This window comes from Gambusia affinis, linkage group LG12 (assembly GCF_019740435.1).
Source record: "Gambusia affinis linkage group LG12, SWU_Gaff_1.0, whole genome shotgun sequence".
Lineage (NCBI taxonomy): Eukaryota > Metazoa > Chordata > Actinopteri > Cyprinodontiformes > Poeciliidae > Gambusia > Gambusia affinis.
In genome coordinates, this window is record NC_057879.1 from 8,495,492 (window position 1) to 8,508,773 (window position 13,282).

Here is a 13,282-nt window from a genome sequence, read left to right on the forward strand (position 1 = left end):
GTTTAAGGACTGGAGCGCCATCTAGTGTTTAAATCAGTGAAATGCATTTAGGATGTTTTTGGTAGGCTACTAATGCAGTGGTCCCCAACCTTCTTATTTATACCACACACCGGTCAAGACTTGGCAATTTTGCTGCGCGCCTGAGGGAGGAAGGGCTCGGTGGGCGTCAGATAATGCTTCTGCATGTTGGCGTTCCAGCTAAAGCCTTTTTTTTTTAAATTTGCTTTTTGCCTCGATTTTCCCTTTACGACAATCTTATAAATCTTCCTGCAGTGTGCGGTGTGTTACTTTGTGGTGTGTTGAATATGCCCAATCTAAAATTGGGCATATTCAACATTGTCTTGGCCCGATTATCGCAGCCCGTGGGGTTTTCCCTGACTGGGGGCGAGAAGCAGCCTGTTGAATGTGACAGGTAGCCAATCAGAAAGCGTGGTGACGTAAAAACGGAGGGAATCCCAAACAGTTGACATGGCAACTGAGAGTCCGGTGGACATCGGAGGTAATATGTGGAAATGTCTGTTACTATAAATATATGTAAAGGTTTATCATGTTTTGATATGGCAAACATATCAAAACATGATAAACATATGATATATTTATCATATGTGGTTATGTTTACTCAATTAAAAATGTTACCTACGAAAAAACATAACTCACCTGGTGGGGTAGGGAATAGCGCAACCCACATTTGGAGGCCTTCAGTCCTAGACGCGGCCGTCGCAGGTTCGATTCCCGGACCCGGCCGACATTTGCCGCATGTCTTCCCCCCTCTCCTTCCCCTTTCCTGTCAGCCTACTGTCATATAAGGGACACTAGAGCCCACAAAAGACCCCCTGGTGGGGAGAAAAAAAAAAAACTTCTCACTGTTACTGTTCAAAAATCATTTCAATATGTTTGAGGACAGTACTGAACCATCAGCATCATGGAGGAACATTGGGAAAGAGTCAATAATAGGTAATAAATAGTTTATAAAGCTAAACACTTAAACTGAAAATACCCTCAAAATTCATATCTTAAATGTGGTTGGTTCCAGTGAAATTTCTGTCTTTTGATTTTGATCCATATTTTTTCCAGTTACACATAGTGGTTGTACTGGTTCCAGAATTCATATTTATTACTTAGATCCAATTAATAAATCATTTAACAGGTCTGTTAATAATACATATGTGCAAGGGGTCTGCTTCTACATTAAGCTTGACAAATATCTGAATAACTAAAAGTATTAAAATTCACCTGGACTAATAATTGCAGAGTTCCTCAGTTTTTCTTTTTTATGTATAATTATTTTTTCACTTGGTAGTAATAACCACTATCAAGCATTTGTGATGTTAAAAACATGCAGTAGGCCTACTCTTGGATTTGAAGTCAACTTTAACGAGGCCACGCCTATTTTATTGTTATTATTATTATTGTTGTTGTTGTTGTTGTTGTTGTTATTATTACAATTGTTATGTTATAAATCACAGAATTTCTGTATTTAACATCAGCTTTTAAATACATAAAATGCTGACTAGAAATCATTTATACACCTTTGTTTTGGCGCCCCCTCTCAGGTAGCGCCCATATCCGTCGCGCCACTGCATAAATGACTAAAGTAAGTAGCTACAAGAAAACGGCTAAATGAGTCGAGTAAAACAAAACAACAAACAAACAAACAAACAAAAAAAGACCACGTTTGTTTCGCAAGACCCAAGCTTTCTATGTTTCATTGCTTTGTTTCCTTTGTTTTACTCAAATATCCAATCGCGTCGGATCCATCATCTTTTGCTTAGCGATTTGTTTTGGATTAGAGCTGCTGTAACTGCACTGAATGCAATCCACCACCCTGCTCATTTCTCCCACCACAGAGTGTTTCGCTCTGGTGCTGACGGGCTGGTTGTGGACCACCCCTCACTGCGGTTCTATAGTGAAGCATAAATATATCCCCCTCCTCCTTCCTTCTACTTCCCTCCTTCTCCCTCTTCTTTCTCCTCCCCCTCCTCCTCCCTCTCTTCCTCCTCCTTCTCCCCCTCCTCCTCCTCCTCCTTCGGTTGAGCCCGCAACATCCTGACCGGCCTTGGCTGGTGTCAGGGAGCGCCAAGTCCGCACAGGGACGGATGAATTAGTGAACCTACAGTAACCTTCATTTCTCATTTCTTCTCTTTATTGAAGAGTCGTGATTGTGAAAAGCGGACACAAGGTTGGTAAGAGTATTTTTTTCCAAAAAAAAAAAAAGATTATTAATTATCTGATTTGTTACAAGGAATTGAAATGATATCCCAAACAATCCCAGTCTGTTGGCGCATGCGTCTTTATTTGTCGTGTAGTGAAACAAAAACAAACAAAAAGACAGAAAGAAAAACCTTCATTTGTATGCAGAGCACTTTGTTGGGGTCCTGCACAGCCATGGTTACATATTGGCACGGGCACGTCGGAGTTTTTAGCCCAACTCCTTTTAGAGTAGAGTGCGCTTATTGAACTTGATGAACGCGCAGGCAAGGAGCAAGTGTCGCTATCCTTCTCATGGGAAGGAAAAAAAAAAAAAAAAAAAGCCGTCCTCAGTTTTCCAACTCCTGATGCACCATTTTTGGTTATTCCAGTCAGAGCTAATTATTCTGTGAAGTGAGTCCCCATGCAGCGGGGCTCAGATCACATAGCACTGCAGCTGCCCTGCTGCACAGCAGAGCGACTGAGAGCTAAAATAGGAAGGAGAGGTTGGGTTGCGCAGCTGACGGTGCTGATTCCAAGGAGCCAGACCTCTTTCAGTCCCATTTAAGTCTACGGTCTCTCGATCGTAAAGGGTTATTAGTAAAGTGGGACTTCGCTTAAAAAAAAATAAAAAAAAAAATATATATATATATATATATATATATATATATATATATATATATTTTTGTATTTCAATCCAGCTTGCGGTTGAAAAATAAATTAACAGCTCTTTCATTGGTTGTCAATAGAGTCAATTCCTCTCCCAAATCCTTTGAGAACGTTCTCTCTTTAGAAATGATACGGGTTGGTTCGATCTCAGTTACCATGGCGGGTTATTGAAACTACTTCTCAACACTTTCAGGCCTCCAGCGCACAGATTCACCATGGGGATCAAGGCTGCTCTCCCCAGATATGAGCTGTATCTCTACTCTGCTGTGCTCGCAGGGGCTCTGATATGGGCTGGCAGTTGGATATTTGAAGCCTCCAGTGGTGAGTGTGTAACCCCTCCAGGGGGAATTGAAAAACACTCAAACACACATACACACGCGAATCTTAAAGGGCTGCTGTACACCCATAAAGGTATCTCTCTAATTAGATTGTTCAATGTTTTGTCAAGTTACAACAAACTTCAAGGGATTATACTGGGATTTTGTTTGTGTGTGTGTGATAGACTGACACAAGATTCTGAGCCTGAGTTAAGGCTGGACTTTGACTTGGCCATTAAATCACTTGCTTTGATCTAAGCTCTTCTATTATAGCCATTCATGTATAAGGGGGGGACATTATATATTTCCTATGCACATAGTACCATTTTGTACCACAATCAAGTAACTGTGTTACGTTCAGTTGTTATAATAATGCTGCATATATCAAACATGACTTAAAATAAACTTCCCTTAGCAATTTAACACCTTGAAATTGGGTATCTGTCTTTTTAAGAAGCTCATTTTCTTCATGACAAACCACCTTCAGGAAGTCATCACAATTACATTCCTCTGTTAACCCGCTAACAATATTTGTACCAGTGTTGCACCTGTGGCTTTGTTTCAGCAGTCGTTTTTTTTCTTGCTACTCTTCCACAAAGGCCAGATTTTTGGAGTTGTTTTTTTTACTGATAGTTGTCCTATTAACAAATGGATCTCTGCAGCTCCTCCAGAGTTACCATGGTTTTCTGGGTTGCCGCTCTGGTTATTTCTCTCCTTGTCCTGCTATATCTCCAAAGCTCGGGATATTACATCCTAACGCCGGATCGTTTAATAACCAAGGCAATATCTTAAGATAATTTAGTTGCAATTGATTTTTTTTTTTAAAGGGTATCAGCAAAAGACGGCTGAATACAGATGCACACCCCAATTTTTTTTAGATTACTTGTAAAAAATATCACTTCCATTTTCATGTCATAGTTATGGACACTAGTTTGTGTTCTTCTTTCTCAAAATATTTCCAGTAAATTTAAAGTTTTTTGTTGCAAGGTGACAAAATGTGGAATAGCTTAATGGATATGAATAGCTTTTTTTTTTTTAAGGCTCTGTACAGGAGTAGGGGTAATTTTCTAGAAAGTGGCCCATCAAGCTTCCTCTCTGGTGTAAAACAACGTTTAAATAAATTCAACTGAAAAACCTACAAAAGTGGGATTTCTTTAAAAATCAAATTGTTTTCAAAAACTGGGTCTTCATCAATTACCTTTCCCAATTTTATCCAAAAGTAGACCAAAGTTCACAGAATAGATTGAAATGAGGCCATTTTACCCAAAGGAACCGCTGCTGCACGCTCTTATTAACGTGATGACAATTTAAAGACGCTCATCCTTTTTTCTTTAAAACACGGATAACCAAGGATTTTTCAATGTTTAATGTGCAAATAATCCGGCTCTTACATGCAAGAAGTCCTCTTACGCTCCTCCTGAACACATGGATCTGAGTGGATCGAGTGTAATCTGGTGACTGGTGCTGTTTGTCACCGTCTGTGCTGTCGGATGATGAGTCCAGGCACCTTCCTGCTGCCAGTCATCTTCCCCTGCTTTTTCGGTTTACCGCCTGCCTCGTCTCTACAGTCTGTGTCTGCATGCTGCAGCAACTCTGTATACTAGCAATAAAAGTCTGGCTCTGCTCCCGGGAGTAAGAGGTTCCCCCCCCCCTCGTCCTGCCCTCACATCATTATGTCTTTTTTTTTTTCACAGCCATTAGGGTAATCTCAGGCAAAAGCTACACCAGTGCCAGCCAGTCAGGAACTAAATGCTACAAGTGCTGTTTCTCTTTTTCACTTTACTTTATTTCTGTTCATGTTACAAGCTTCTTTTTTTTTTCAGGCTTCATAGAAGACTAATCTCCTCCAACAAGATTATTGCACGATTATAGATTCCCACCTCAAAAATAGAAAGCTCAGCACCGAGTGGGCTGTGTAACATTTGATATCATCTAGTGGACCGAATGGGTTCTCACGTTACTAAATTCACACTGCAGATAATCCAATAACGCTTATAGGACGTCTGAGTACCGGCGGGATCGTTTTTGCGAAATTACTCGACTCGTGTTTGTGCTTGTCTGCCCCTTCATTCAGATAATGTAAACAGAAAGGCCTTTAAGGAAAGTGTGAAGCCAGGATGGCATTACTTTGGCAGGAAAATGGTGAGTTCTCCTTTCACAGCAAGCACAGACATGAGTGGGTGTTGCAGCAGCTACTGATGCACCTTTCTTCTTCTCTTTCGCCTCACAGGATGCCGCGGACTTCGAGTGGGTGATGTGGTTCTCTACATTCCGCAATCATATCCTTTTTGCGCTCACCGGTCACGTGATCTTTGCCAAGATATTTACCCTGCTCGCTCCAAAGGTGTGTGGGAGTGTGTTGCAGAGCAGAGGCAATGCCGTTGAGGCGGCACTTTGGTTTGTCTGCACGTCTTTTGTTGATTGTGTGTGGACTGTATGTAATGTATGTGTTGCATATGATCTGTCTTGCGAATGAATGCAGTCAGTCAGATTTGATTGGGTTTGTGTTGATGTACACAGCAGGTATTAGGTCAGACGCTTCGAGGGGGTGAATATTTATTCAATCACTTTTTTTGTTGTTATTGAACGGTCATTGTTTATAGGAATCAGTTTTCACTTTGACATTTTTTTTTGTACATTTCCTCTCTGCTATTGTTAAGCATGATTGATCTGCAGAAGCAATAAACAAGGTTAAGACATCCAAAGGGTTGCGTTGTTGAAAGGTGCTGCAGATATGACCTAAGATTAGATATGTTGTTGTGGTGATGCAGGAGTGTGAACTGCACCTTGCACTCTTTGAGATGTTTGCTTGCCTGGTTTTGCTTTGCTGCTGTTGTTTTTGAGCTACTTAAAACAAACGACCATGTTTTAAATATGTCTCTTGTCTTGTTACATGCTTACTATGAAGATTGGTATTGATGGATGTAAGGTAACTTTAATAAACCCGTGAATGTTATAACCCTGGTCATGTCTTTTTTAAATTGCTTGTAGGACAGTAGATTTCCTTTTCCTCGCCTTATCATAATCCCCTTGAAACTGTTTTTTTTTTTTTTTTTTACTAACATCACTATATGTAGTGTGGCATTTAATTGGGAGTGAGGATAAATTACTTTGAGTCCAAACATCCCTTTAATGCTGGCCTGTTTTTTTTGTTGTTGTCGTTGTTTTCTTTCCCCCCACCCTGCAGCACAGACCCTTGATCTTTGCTGCGTACGGAGGGCTAGCCGTCCTGGTCACCATGGGCTGGACCTTCATGACTCTGGTTGTGTCCCACTGCGTCATACTGTACAGCGTCGCCGTGGTCAAGAAGAAGTGGATGTGCTTTGCTGCAGGTCTGAGCACGCTGGCCTCCATCAAGCTGGAGCCGTATAACTCTTGGCAGGTGAGTGGGCGGTTTCCTCTTTGGCTTCCCAAACACAGATGACTGACTAGGCCAGTTTTACAGAAGAAGGATTAACATACAATTTGTTTACATGATGTCAAACACAACATTTACTTTGCAAATAGCACTGGGGAAGATTTCAACCTCTTCTTTTCTCCATACTTTGCTTCCAAGCAACTGGAGTTTCTTGTAAAACTTTTGATGGTCTTCAAACGATAAATGGCCTGTAGTTGTATAAGTCCATAGGACCCCAGTGAGCTTCACTCTACAGTCAGTGATTCACACACTGACGATGGTGTAGCAAGCAACAACAGCTGCCCTTTAAGAACAGTAATTTAGGTCCTTCTGAGGTGATTTTACTCAAGCTCATTTAAGAAAAATACAAGAAAGTCTGGCACCGTGTTTGCAATATGAGGAAATAAGTGGTGGTTTCCAGCTTCTGTACAGAACTTCAATTGTGTTCTGTCAACATGTTCATCCAATACCAATAAAACCAGACAATACACTGACATCTCTGCACCCAGTATAAAGTTTCTGTGCCTGAAGCTCAGGAATGGCTGACTCCCCCTGTAGGAAGCCTTGGTGACCGGATCGTTTGACCTGCAAGACATCCTGTTCTATGGAGGCTGTGGCTTCAGCATCATGCGCTGCATGAGCTTTGCCTTGGAGAACTGTGACAGGAAAGAGGGCAACTACACCTTCTCCGACCTCCTGAAATACAACTTCTACCTCCCATTCTTTTTCTTTGGACCTATTATGACTTTTGACCGTTTTCATGCCCAGGTGAAGTCACACACATACACCATGTGCAGATCCATTGTCCCGCTGAATTTAGCTACTGCAATCTTTTGAGATTACTTACTTATCAAGTCCAGAGGACTCTGAAGCGCTTCACACTACATTCAGTCATTGTCACAATCACATGCTGGTAATACATTTGTTGACTTTAATCACTTGTCCAAATGGTTAGATATTGGTTTCAGTTTCTAGCATTTATACGGTGTAAAAAAAAAATTGTGCACTTTATGGTAAATTACCGGCAGCTGTGGTTGCCAGAATTATACTGTAGTAAATGTGGCCATAGAGGATATTATGGTATAATATTTAGACAACCGTCACTTTTAGCCGTTCAAAACTGTGTTTTCTACAGATCCTAACTAAAAATTACTTGAAATTTATGTGTCTTGAGTTATGGTAATTCAATGTGTTTTTTATGGCAATATAATGTTTTAGGTTTTATGATCTGTAACTGCTGATATTTACAATTTCTATCATAGAATTTATGGATTGTTTTTCTTACAGTGTAGTCTAGTATGTTCCCTAATGTTTACGTTGCTACTCCACAGGCTAACAACACTCAGTTAACCCGCAAGGAGAGGGAGATGTGGAACATCACCACCAAGGCCTTGTTACACCTGGGAGTTATTCTGGTGGTGGACGTCTTCTTCCACTACTTGTACATCTTGACTATCCCCAGCGACATGAAGTTGGTCAACAAGCTGTCTGACTCGTGTCTGGGTGAGCAACTGAAAGATTACTACCACACAAACCTTTTGCACAAATCCTTGTTTGATCTGCTTCTCAGAATGTTATTTCAAGAGTTGTAATAGCATCACTGCTCTACAGAGCCACTTAGATTTCATCCTGTCACAATCATAAGCTGCAGGGTATTTATCTACATATGCTATCTAACGCGTGCGCCAAGCAAACTTCAGGCTACTTCTGGATCAGCAGTGACACATTGGAAAGATCCTAAGTCGACTTATCCATTAGCCAAACACCAATGGTGAATATTCACCACACAGTTCCATTCAGATGTGCCATACTCTTCCCCTATTCAGATGATGGATTGCTTTCTGGACTGTCCAAAGATTGGGAAATTGTTTTTATATCCCAATCCTGCTTTAAACTTCTCCCTAACTTTCTTCCTGAAGTGTTTGCTGGTGCTTTGGCCTTCATGAAGCTGTTTGTTAGTGAAGTGAGGTTAGAGTTACATATAACTGGATTCTGTTTTAGGTTACTTCTGAATCCAATTGGTTCTACTGGCTTTAATTTAGAGTTATAGTTCTACTGGGTTTTATTTAAAGGAATCAGAGGAAATAGAGATAGATACAAACATGCCATTTTTAAAACTAGCTTGTAAAAACCACATATCGAAGTTTGTGGTGGTGACGTGGCGCTTTGTAAAAAATTCAAGGCATACAAAAAGTTCATTTTGGCAAAAGTCGAGTTCAACACCTTAATAACTGCGCAGAGTAGAAATGTAATGTTTTGACAGGTTGTCTAATCTGCTATGTTTGTAGCGGGACTGGCTTATTCCAACCTGGTGTATGACTGGATAAAAGCAGCTGTAATGTTTGGTGTTATCAATACTGTGGCTACACTGGACCACCTAGACCCGCCTCAGCCTCCCAAATGTATCACCATGCTCTACGTCTTTGCTGAGACGTACGTGTCACTTCCTCCTTAGTTGCTTATTTGAGAAATCAGTTGACTGTTAAGCTGTTGCACAAAAATGTCTTCCTTTCTTTTTTTTTTAAAGGCACTTTGACAGAGGCATCAACGACTGGTTGTGCAAGTGAGTTTTTGGATTTAACTTCCAGACACCTGACTGTGGTAATACAACATGATTTCCATTTGAGACGGTGTAAAAATTGAGTTGAAACTTTGCAGGTATGTCTATGACTATATTGGTGAGAATCATGACAAGATCTTTAAAGAACTTCTTGCAACAGTCTGCACTTTTGCCATCACCACCTTGTGGCTGGGCCCGTGTGAGCTGGTTTACATCTGGTCATTTTTCAACTGCTTCGGCCTCAACTTTGAGCTGTGGGTGGCAAAGTTCTTCTCCATCCCACCCTTTTCTATTATGGAGGTGAGAAGTGATTAAAAATAACCTCTTTCTATATATTATGATGTTCAATAACACTATTGTTTGAGTGTAGTTCAGTCCATTAATATAAATAAAACTTCTGGAAAGTGCAGTGTGCAACCTTTATGAAACTGTCAGAATGTCCTGACAGTATGCTACGAGACAGATGGTCTGTAAATAAATCAAATTCCTCTGCCTTTTTCCAGTGCTGCTAGTACTTACTAGAAACAACCAATCAGAGCCAGAAGGCGGGTCTTAGTGATGTCAATCACCCTCCAGCTCAGCAGAGCCTGTTGTGAATGCTAGGCTAGTTAGAATGGCCACCAATGACAGTGGATAAACAGTTTTCCTGTAACAGTAAGTTATTTCTCTGCCATTAGCACTTTTAGCAGCAGGTACATGAGATTGATTAACAACTCTACATTCCCCGTCCTGGCTCTGATTGGTTGCTTTTGACAGGGAGCAGTGGAATAGTAGCTCAGGGAGAGGGTGGAGGAGACTGATTTCTCACAGAATATCTGCCTCCTATACTACTGACAGTTTCAATAGATATGTAAAAAACATATTTTTAAGAAAAGTTATATGTGTGCAGCTTTAAAATGTAGTAGCTCTTTATTTATCTGGCCATGTCAGATGTGAGGAAGTCATTTCTGTCACTTCTGTTTGTTTTGGGTACGTAGGGAGCGATGGGTGAAGCCATGTCTCGTAGGATCCGGGGTGTCTTCAATGCTGCCAATTTCTGGGCTATTGTCCTCTACAATGTTCTTTCCCTGAACAGCTTGGAGTTTGCCAAGCTGGTGGGCAGAAGGATTATTTTCAAAGGTGGGTCTAGCACACTGGTAAGGATGTGTTAAATATCCCAGGTCAAAAGGACAAGGGTGCAGTACCTTGATTTTTAGCTTTACCTTGATGCTACGCTACTTTGAAATTAGTCTTTAATGTAATCTCAGTCTTCCCTGTTACGTTTTTCCTCAGGTTTTCCTCTGTCCACCCTGTCCGTGCTGCTCGTGACCTACTGTGGCGTGCAACTGGTGAAGGAAAGGGAGCGCCAGCAGGCCCTGCTGGAGGATCCAGACCCGGTGAAGCCAGTGGATGATGGCAAAGAGAAAGCTGAATAATCAGCCGTAAAACCACTGTATTTAAATTGTTTTTTTTTTACTTCTATGGCGGGCCCCTGACAAGGTTTCATCGTTAGCCTCGCCAACTGTAACAGAACTAGACTGTGACAGCCGGGTGGCACCTTTATTGTTCACGAGGGAGGAAGCTTTTGCTTGTCAAAAGTGAGTCGGTATTTTTGGATTTAAAGTACCCTTGAAGTGCACTTGCAGCAGATAATCGTAAACATACTCTGGCACAAACCTAAGATTGACATGTTTTGTATTGGTATTTTATCTGAACAACCGTTTATTGTGCCGATCACACGCCTTACAAAGAAAACAATTACCATAATTTCCGGATTATAGAGCGCACCTGATTATAAGCCGCACCCCCTACATTTTTAAAGGAAACACATTTTGTACATAAGCCGCACCGGTGTATAAGCCGCATGTGCCTACATTGAAACATGAGATATTTACAAAGAAAGACGGTACACAGAAAGTGTTTTTAAAGTTTTAATAATATGCTGTAGCTTTTCTTTCTGAACAGCAGCAATATAGTAAAACAACACTAACAGGGCTGGTTTAAATAACATACGGTTAAAAGTCACGGAGAGCCGTCATCCTCTTCCTCCTGTGCACTGAAACCATGGAAGTCTTCTTCCTCAGTGTCTGTTTCCTTCTTTATCGGCCAGCTCGATTGCTTTTAACTTGAAAGCTGCATCATATGCATTTCTTCTTGCATTCTCCATGATGAGGGTCTGTTCAAGCTAATTTTATTCATGCACAAAGCACGATGTTACATTAGTCTTCCTCTACAGATATATTCCAGCTGTCTCACGCTTACCTTTTCTGCTCCAGCGCCCCTACTGGCCGTTAGAAAAAAATTCATAAATAAGCCGCATCGTTGTATAAGCCGCAGGGTCCAAAGCTTGAGACAAAAGTCGCGGCTTATAGTCCGGAAATTACGGTAATCAGAGGATAGGTAAAGTAAAAAAATTTTAAAAAATGAGCAGCTACTTCACTCGGTTTGTACTCTACCCTTTTATTATTCTCAGATTTGGACATTCTTGCCTTTCACCGCCTGCAGTATAGTTTATTTTATTCAAATGTTGTTGTTTTTTCCTTTAAATGGTTCAGAGGCTATTATCACAAAGCTGAAGGGAATGAAACTTGAAAGAAACTTGCAATAAGAAATACAAACAAAGGGTGCTGTGGAGGTCTTCCACAAGGCTTTCAGATGATTGTAACGTATTTGTACTAGTAACAGTAGAGGATAGACTTTTGTTTTGAATAGTTGATATGCTTTGGATGTCTTAGGATGCTGAATGTATTGAAGTCTTGGAACTACGTGCAGAAGATGATTGCCTTTTTCCACTTCACAGGGTGTTTTTTTTTCACAGGAAATTACTGATAAATATTGGTGTATCTTTCCTCCAACCTTCTCACACACTTTGCTCTGGTAGACAGTAGAGCGAACAAAGAGTCTGGGTCAGTCTTTCAGTGCCTGTCAACAAAACCTGCAGCTTGTCTTCAATGTGGAAGGTAATGAAGGAAACGTTATAAAGACTGTACTATGTTTTGTCATTCGGTGTTTTCATGCGAATGGCTGTTTATTTAACTGTTTGTCCTGAAATAAAGATTTATTTAATCCTGTTCTGAGGTACATTTGTTATAAAAACCTCAAGTGACGTTCTCTCTTAAAGACTTTTGCATGGTAAAATAAAGAAATAGAATATTTTTGCAGCATTTTCCGTCTAAATCAAATAAGGGAACTGGGCATATGACTGTGACTGACTTGTCTGAATCAATATTTTGAAGATTTACCATTCACTATGTAAAGGTCTTTGAGACGTATTAGCCACTAAAATTTTTAAAGGCACGGCCCAGCGGCACTTTACTTTTCACTCACAATGACAATATAACTCTGTGGCAGACAAGCAGCTTTTGACAGATTTTGATATTGGATCTGACGTCTTTAAGTTTCATTTCAGCCTCGGTTCTCCTCTGCATATTTCCTGGATCTTCCTGAAATACATGCAGTGCTCTCACATGCACTCCAGCCAATTAAAAACATGCAAACGTCCAAAAAGACGTGCATCCATAAAATATGTGAAACTGTTTTATTCATATTATTCAGTTGTATTCGGCATTGACCAGTCAGAGTTTCCAGAAATTGAACATGCATTCTGGGAGATGATTCTGGATTGAGACATGTTAAATACTGGCTATTAGTTGATTGTGCTGATGTTTTGCAATTGACTTACATATAATTTGACAAATATTAGAGTGTTGGGTCTAAAGATAAAGTCAGAATATAAAAAAACCTTTATTTAAATCATGTAAGGTAAGTAAATGTTTATATTACAAATTGAGTGAATACAGTTTAGAAATGGAATTTAAATTTAGACTATTTCTATTCAGTAGATTTATGTTTTTTCGATGTTACATTATATAATATTGCTGTTACCTAACACACACTACCTGGTTATTGTTCAGCTTCTCAAAAGGAAAATGTAAATACAAGTACAATTATTGTTTTGTAATACAAAAACTTAAATTCTGAAACTTCTGATGAACATCATTATTAAAATAGTTCCTTTTCTACAATTTCTCTCTTAATTCTCTGATGGTTCTACTAGTTATGGGTATTTTCAGGTTGCCTCAATAAAAAGCAGGTATTTTATTATGTAAAAAAAAAAAAAAAAAACATGGCAATGTTCTCTATATTTAAAGTGTGCTAAAAAAAACCCTGTTG

General features: G+C 40.0%; 1 protein-coding gene across 3 annotated transcripts; it reads left to right on the forward strand.

Annotated features, from left to right (window-relative positions):
- Positions 1 to 2,022: 2,022 nt before the first annotated feature.
- hhatla (hedgehog acyltransferase like, a) lies at positions 2,023 to 12,180 on the forward strand. 3 transcript variants are annotated; one of them, XM_044134814.1, is made up of 13 exons: positions 2,023 to 2,179; positions 3,050 to 3,177; positions 5,248 to 5,315; positions 5,404 to 5,517; positions 6,082 to 6,102; positions 6,361 to 6,555; positions 7,129 to 7,338; positions 7,902 to 8,073; positions 8,859 to 9,003; positions 9,098 to 9,133; positions 9,229 to 9,430; positions 10,108 to 10,249; positions 10,403 to 12,180. In XM_044134814.1, exons 2-13 carry the CDS (start codon positions 3,072 to 3,074, stop codon positions 10,543 to 10,545), a joined length of 1,554 nt encoding a protein of 517 aa, XP_043990749.1. In that variant the 5' UTR covers positions 2,023 to 2,179; positions 3,050 to 3,071; the 3' UTR covers positions 10,546 to 12,180. The 3 variants fall into 3 exon arrangements, with proteins under 3 accessions (XP_043990749.1, XP_043990751.1, XP_043990750.1); XM_044134815.1 differs by having other exon boundaries at positions 2,032 to 2,183; XM_044134816.1 differs by lacking the exon at positions 6,082 to 6,102.
- Positions 12,181 to 13,282: the final 1,102 nt, after the last annotated feature.